Source organism: Myotis lucifugus, unplaced genomic scaffold (assembly GCF_000147115.1).
Source record: "Myotis lucifugus unplaced genomic scaffold, Myoluc2.0 scaffold_951, whole genome shotgun sequence".
Classification (NCBI taxonomy): domain Eukaryota; kingdom Metazoa; phylum Chordata; class Mammalia; order Chiroptera; family Vespertilionidae; genus Myotis; species Myotis lucifugus.
Window position 1 is genome coordinate 53,214 of NW_005871999.1, and position 7,636 is coordinate 60,849.

General features: G+C 48.1%; 2 protein-coding genes across 2 annotated transcripts in view; both read right to left on the reverse strand.

The window, feature by feature from the left end:
- Positions 1 to 1,300, reverse strand: part of LOC111823022 (zinc finger protein 586-like) — a 22,039-nt gene extending 20,739 nt beyond the window's left edge. Inside the window, exons 1-2 of the mRNA XM_023747683.1 lie at positions 1,265 to 1,300; positions 67 to 165 (exon numbers count right to left, since the gene is read on the reverse strand). Coding sequence (XP_023603451.1) covers positions 67 to 165; positions 1,265 to 1,300 — 135 coding nt within the window. The remainder of the gene's footprint in view (positions 1 to 66; positions 166 to 1,264) is intronic.
- A 1,088-nt stretch (positions 1,301 to 2,388) lies between these two features.
- Positions 2,389 to 6,695, reverse strand: LOC102435924 (zinc finger protein 548-like). Its single transcript, XM_023747691.1, has 4 exons — positions 6,642 to 6,695; positions 6,223 to 6,349; positions 4,152 to 4,354; positions 2,389 to 3,011 (listed from the first exon to the last, which is right to left on the reverse strand). Exons 1-4 carry the CDS (start codon positions 6,672 to 6,674, stop codon positions 2,913 to 2,915), a joined length of 462 nt encoding a protein of 153 aa, XP_023603459.1. The 5' UTR covers positions 6,675 to 6,695; the 3' UTR covers positions 2,389 to 2,912.
- Between the last annotated feature and the right edge of the window lie 941 nt (positions 6,696 to 7,636).

Sequence of the window (7,636 nt, forward strand, 5' to 3'; positions counted from 1 at the left end):
GGACCGGGACCGGGACCTGGACCCCGTCCTGCCCTGAGCGGGGCCCTCGCGGGTCGGGAGCCGAACCCCCGTGGGCGGCGGGACCAGCGCCTTTCCCGCCGGTTTCCCCTCCGGCGCCTCCACGCGGAGCTGCAGCTGCCATCGCTCCGACCCAGTCAGGTGACCCTGAGGGGAGAAGTGGCGCGAACTGGAGAAACCGGAAGTCCCGCCCTCCGCGCTGGGCGCTATGGAAAACACCTGTCCTGGACCCTGATTGGCTGCGGGCTCTGCACTTCACAGACGGCCTTCTGGGTAATGAGGTTCTGAGGTCCAGGTGGGGCGGTGACCGGGCCTTTCCCACCAGCCTCCAGGACAGCGGTTCTCAACCTGGGGGTCACGGCCCCTTTGAGAGTCGAACGACCCTTTCACAGGGGTTGCCTACGACCATCGGAAAACACATAATTACATATTGTTTTTGTGATTAATCACTATGCTTTATGTTCAGTTTGTAACAATGAAAATACATCCTGCATATCAGATATTTACATGAGGATTCATCACAGTAGCGACATTACAGTTATGAAGGAGCAACAAAAATTAACTAATAAAGAATCTAAAAAAATAAAAATAAATTAAAAAATTAAAAAAACAAAATAATTTTATGGTTGGGGGTCACCACATGAGGAACTGTATTAAAGGGTCGTGGCATTGGGAAGGTTGAGAACCACTGCTCTAGGAGGAAAGGCTGGGACCCACCGCTAGGGACTCTGGGACATGACAGTCGCTGTGCCCAAGGGACTCCTGGGAAATGGCCGAAGAAGGAGGTCATGGAGCCCTGGCCTGGGCGCCCTGGTGATTAGAACATCTTCCCCGGGTGAGGGCTCATGAACCAGCCAAGGAAGGTGTCAACAAGTAGGACCACAAACCGATGCTTCTTTCTCTTTTCTCAATAACTATAAAAAACCGCAAAGTAAACACTTTTAAAATATATATTTTGTTACTGATTTAGGAGCGGAAGGGAGAGGGAGGCAGATAGAAACATCCATGATGAGAGAGAATTATTGATCAGCTGCCTCCTACTTGCCCCCCACTGCAGATGTTTCTTTCAAGTTTGAGAAAATTCCAAATAGGCATCACCTAGCTAGACTAGAGGAAAGGCTTTCCTTGAGCAGAAAGGAAGTAAAATAAGAAAATTATTTAAATGGCAACCGCTTAAATAGTTGCCTCAGTTGTGAGAACCTCGTTTGCTATTTGTGACTGATCTCTCTTAGGTTTCAGTTCTTACCAGTGAGGCATTTACAAGATTTCCCACTGTCCACATGTAGGCTGCGTGGCATTGGAGCCACCTCAGGCTAAGGGCATCCTTGCTGAATGACAGTTCCAAGCCCAAGAAGCAGGTCGCTTCCGTGTCTGAAGGTTCTGGGAATCAAGACCTTATACCAGCAAGCAGCTCGGCCCACTGCAGACACTCAAAGGGTGTCCCCTAGAAACCCAAGCTCAGCTGCCCTTGCTGAGTGAGCACATCGATAGCCCCATGAACTGGAACAGGAGGTAACCCTCCTGGTGTTCACTAGTTAAGTTCTCAAGGTTTCACCTCTGCACCGACCCTGCCCACCAGCACCACCTGGGACTGCTTAGAAATGCTGCTTGTCAGTACCAAGCCCAAGCCTATGGAGTCACTTTGGGGGTGAGCCCCAAGAATCAGCGCTTTGAGGCACCTTTAGGTCGTGCAGACGTAGAGTAAAACAAATCGCACCTCTTGCTGTGGTTCCTGTGGACAGGGCACTGGAGTCCTCTACAGCTGCAACGTTTCACAACTGAGGTTACAAAAGTTGGCAGGACACATTACCTCAATAATCATAATTTTAAAAAACCACAAAGAAACACTTTAGCCCTGGCCGGTTTGGTTCGGTGGAAAGAGCATCGGCCTGGGGACTGAAGGGTCCCGGCTTCAATCCCAGCCAAGAGTATGTCCCAGGGTTGCAGGACCAACCTGTGGTCCTGGTCGGTGCAAATGTAAAGGCAACCAATGAATGTGACTCTCTCACATCAATATTTGTCTCTGTGTGTCTCTCTCGCCCACTTCCATTCTCTAAAAAAATCAATGGAAAAAATATCCTCAGGTGAAGATGAACAAAACAAACACAAACTTGCCCGACAGGTTTGGCTCAGTAGATAGTGTTCCCCGCAGACTGAAGGGTCCCAGGTTCCATTCTGGACAAGAGCACATACCTCAGTTGCAGGTTCCATCCCCAGCCCTGGTCAGGGCCCATGCAGGAAGCAACCAATCAATGTCTCTCTCTCACTTTTATGTTTCTGTCTCTCCCCTTCCCTTCAACTCTCTAAAAATCAATAGGAAATATCCTGGGGTGAGAATTAACAAAACAAAGAAATTTAATACACAAAATGTCCAAATTTCAATTGTTTATTAATAAATTACAAGGCCAATGTATGAAAAAGAATGGTCATTTAAATTGCGTTTTGCACGTGCATAGATTGCAACTTAAATCTAGGAAGGTTGATGGGCAAGTCAAAAGTGTAACATATTAAAAAAAAAAAGTGTAACATATTTACACATCCTTGCTATATAAATGAACTATGGGTAATTTTCAGTCTGCATGTTCAGGGATACCAGTTTCAATAGGAACAGATGGCTCCAGGGTTGTTACACAGAACAGAAATTTGCATATTCTCAGCACACTTTAAGGCAGTGATGGCGAACCTTTTGAGCTCGGCGTGTCAGCATTTGGAAAACCCTAACTTAACTCTGGTGCCGTGTCACATATGGAAATTTTTTGATATTTGCAACCATAGTAAAACAAAGATGTATATTTTAGATATTTATCTTATATGTTTAAGTGCCATTTAACAAAGAAAAATCAACCAAAAAAATGAGTTCGCGTCGGTTCGCCATCACTGCTTGAAGGACTTACTCAAGTGTGAAGTCTCTGATGATAACGAAGTCTGGAATGATCGATAAAAGATTTCCCACATTCACTGCACTCATAAGGCCTTTCTCCTTTGTGAAGTCTCTGATGATAAGAGAGAGTGTCACTATGGACAAAGCATTTCCCACATTCACTGCACTGATAAGGCCGTCCTCCTGTGTGAACTCTCTGGTGTTTAACCATATTTGACCTCGAGCTAAAAGACCACCCACATTGACTACACTGATAAAGTCTTTCTCCTGTGTGCACGATCTGATGATTCTTGAGGATGAAACGCCAGGAAAACGATTTCCCACATTCACTGCACTGATAAGGCCTTTCTCCTGTGTGAATTCTCTGGTGTTGAACCATATTTGACTTCCTGCTAAAAGACTTCCCGCATTGACTACACTGATAAAGTCGTTCTCCTGTGTGCACTATCAGATGATTCTTGAGGTCGATACGACGGGAAAACGATTTCCCACATTCATTGCAGTGATAAGGCCTTTCTCCAGTGTGAAGTCTCTGGTGTGTAATAAGATAAGATTTTTGGGTAAAGCTTTTCCCACATTCACTGCACTGATAAGGCCTTTCTTCTGTATGTGTTTTCTGGTGTTTAACAAGGTAATATTGAAGGGTAAAAGATTTCCCACATTCACTGCACTGATGAGGTCTTTCTCCTGTGTGGATTTTCTGATGACTACAGAGTTTGGATCGAATTGAAAATGATTTCCCACACTCACTGCACTGATAAGGCCTGTCTCCAGTGTGAATTCTCAGATGGTAACGAAGCCCATATTGAGAGGTAAAAGATTTCCTACATAGACTACATTCATAAGACTTTCTTCCACTATGAACTATCTGATGTTGAGTGAGGGAAGACAGTTGGCTAAATGATTTCCGACATTCAAGGGAGTCATAAGGCCTTTCTCCAGAGTGAACTGTCTGTTGTCCAATGAGGATGCATCTACGGCTAAAACATTGTGCACATTCACAGCACAACTCACAGTATTCCCCAGTGTGACTTCTCCAGGGATAAATGAGCACAGATTTTGGGTGAAAGGACTTCCCACAATTCCTGCACTTGTACTGCCTTGGGCCACCACGAAATCTTCGATGCTGATTGAATTTATCACTCTTCACAAGCAGGGCCGTGTCCACACAGCTTCTGAAGGGCTTCTTTGCCAGGTGCTGCTTCTGGTGATTTTGGAAGTTTGCACCCAAATAAAATTGTTTCCTACCTACCTCACACCTGACCACGTTCTGGCTGTGTGGTGTTCCTTGGTGCTCAGCCAACTGGAATATGTCTCTCAAGACTGGACCACAGCTCTCACAGAAGTGGGTCTTCAGGGAAGACAGAGCCGCCTTGGAGGGGCTGGACGGTGACCCTCCTACAGAAGCACTCTGTTCACAGGGAGCATCTGCATCCTCTGATCCACAGCAGGGACCTGAACACAAATAAACGCTGGTGAAGTACAGGTTGGCTAAAGGAATGGGTTAATGCCATCACAAATGTATATTTACCATATGCAGAAATGAGTTTGTGGGATGCTGTTCAACAAAGGGAATTAAAATATGGCCACTGGGCATGACTAAAAGTATACTTCTTGTATGCGTTTAATGGTTATCAGATTAAAACTCAGTGCTATAACTCTAAGATGTTTTAAGTAACCCTCATGGTAATCACAAAGCAAAAGAAATGAAGGAAAAGAAATGAATGCATACCACTATGGAAAAATAATTAAACCAGAGAGTTAGCAAGAGAGAAAAAACAAACAAAACAAAACAAAAAACGGTACAAAACCTGTACACAAAAGTTCACAAGACAGACAACAGAGGACGAGGGTGAGGGCAGGATTTAGGGGGTGGGAGGGGAATGGAGGGGTAAGGACACATTTGTAATACCTTAATCAATAAAGGGAAAAAAATAGTTAACATTTGTAATACCTTAATCAATAAAGGGAAAAAAATAGTTAACAAGACGGCAATCCTCAAGTACTTACAAAATTATCAAGTTATACAAAGTAGCTTAACTTATTAAAAAAACAAGTTTCGCCCTAACCGGTTTGGCTCAGCAGATAGAGCGTTGGCCTGCGGACTCAAGGGTCCCAGGTTCGATTCCGGTCAAGGGCATGTACCTTGGTTGCGGGCACATCCCCAGTGGGAGATGTGCAGGAGGCAGCTGATTGATGTTGCTCTCTCATCGATGTTTCTAACTCTCTATCCCTCTCCCTTCCTCTCTGTAAAAAATCAATAAAATCAATTAAAAGCCTTAAAAAAATAGAATAAATAAATAAATAACATTTTACAGATCAGGAATACTGAAACAAAAACAGAAGAAAAAAGGAAATCTCTCTCTTTTTTTGTTTTTTGTTTCTTATTTCAAAATAACGTTAGGAACAGTGGAAAAAGGTCTCAAAAAATAGCCCAAGGTCCAGGAAAATGGTGACCATGACCATAGCTGCAATTCCTCAGGCAGGTCCTAGGAAGTGTTGGCTAAAGGAAGGGATCAAAAGAAGGACCATGGACCACTGGGCACTCCAGGTCTTACCCCCACAGCATCCCTAGTGACTGTTCACACTCTCTGTCCCTGTGTGCACACTGATGGAAACAAAATAGTCCGAGAGGTCAGGGTCATACAAAGGCAGGGAGCTCAATCCACTTACCCGGACCAGCCTCCTGGGTCTCCTCAAACGGTAATAGGAGCAAGAAATAAATATAGATGCTAAGCCATGGAGAAATGAGGGCTATTTGTCGTAACAGCCAGCATTAACTACTCTGACTAGTAAAGCAAACCAGTTCACCTCTTGGAGCCACAGTTTCCACAACTATAAGTAGGGATGATGTAGGGAGATTTAATGAAATAATGTATGTGGAAATATTTGGCACAGACTCAGGGCTCAACAAATGCTGGTTAAAAAGCAAAAAGAAGAAGGAAGAAGGGAGAAGGAAGGAAGGAGAAGGAAGAAGAAGAAAGAAGAAGAAGAAAGAAGAAGAAAGGAGGAAGAAGAAGGGAGGTGAAGGGGAGGAGGAAGAGGAGGAGGAAGAGGAGGAGGAGGAGGAGGAGGAAGAAGAGGAGAAGAAGGAGAACCATGGATTTGGACACACTGCCCTGGCCAGGGAGGGAGCAAGCATGGTGGACGGCATTAGGCTCACGTCATCCCGTCCCTACGAGAAGAGTTCAGTGCAGCAGGTATTGGGGCTGCAGCAGAGAGAAGAGGGCAGGCCCTGGGGTCCACAGAGCAGCCTCTGGGGGAAGAAGGGGGAGGCAGGGCAGAGCCTAGTCCATGTCCCGGTGAGACGGTGAGAGTCTTACCCAGAGAGGATGCAAGGGCCAAGTTGTCCAGCATCACCTCGTGGTACAGGCATCTCTGAGCCTCGTCCAGGAGCCGCCACTCCTCCCGGGAGAAGTACACGGCCACGTCGTCAAAGGTCACCAGGTCCTGTCGAGATGGGGACAGAGGTCACCATCCACTTGGTCTTTCTGAGACCCTCACAGTCCACCCCTCACACACCTTCCCAGGCACCTCCTCCTCCTCCAGGGAGGCCTCCCTCCCAGGAGACACCAGGCCCTGGGGACCCTGACTTTGGCTCATTTATCAGGGTTCCATAGTGACTATGATTATCTTTTATTTTTAAAATATATTTTACTGGCCCTGACAGGTATGGCTCTGGATGGAGCGTTGGCCTGCAGACTGGAAGGTCCCGGGTTCGAGTCCAGTCAGGGGCATGTACCTTGGTTGCGGCTGATCGATGTTTCTCTCTCATCAAGGTTTCTAACTCTCTGTCCCTCTTCCTTCTACTCTGTAAAAAAATCAATAAAATATATATATTTTTAAAAAATATATATATAATTGATTTCAGAGAGGAAGGGAGAGGGATTCCTATAGAAACATCCACGATGAGAGAGAACCATTGCTTGGCTGCCTCCTGCACCTGCCCGACTGGGGTCGGAGCCTGCAAACCGGCCCGGGCCCTGAGGGGGACTCGAACCTTCACCTCCTGGTTCATAGGTCGGAGCCCAACCCCTGAGCCACAGTGACTGTGCTTAGCCCTCAGCCAGGATAGTGGGGACACGCAGATGCCCCCGGAGATGCGGGCCAGGCCTAGGGGCCCCCTCCCGCCTGCAAAGCAGCTCCCTGTGGACGCAGCCAGAGGGGGCGCTGCTGCACCGGGCCCGCACCGGGGCCTCGGCGCCACCGGCTGACAGCGCCTCCCCCCCGGGCACCCGGATCTGCACCCGCCGCCTCCCCATCACCCCACGCGAGCGACCCAGGGGGAGCCTCACCCACTTCCCTGGGCGGGACGTTCCAGACACGCCCACCGCGTCGTCTCAACGGTTCCCCAGCAACTGGCGGGTGCAGAGAAGCCCATAAGTCCCACCCCCAGGACGCACGCCAGTAAAGGCCCTATCAGGATGCCAATGGCTCCGTTCGCGTGGCCTTCTGGGTAATGTAGTTCCTAGCACACTCTCCTCCGCCCACCGTCCCCGTCCCACCCCCTGGACGCACGCCAGGAAACGCCCTATAAGGAGGCCAATGGCCCGGTTCGCGTGGCCTTCTGGGTAATGTAGTTCCTAGCACTTTATTCCCCAGCTCCGCGGACTCCCTGCCCCGCGTCACAGGCAACTCCACCCTCACCCGTGTCCGTGCTCACGGCGCCCGGTGACTCACACGCTCCACACCGTCGGCCGCGACCCCCGCCCCGGGGAGCCCCCAACAAGAGCCGCC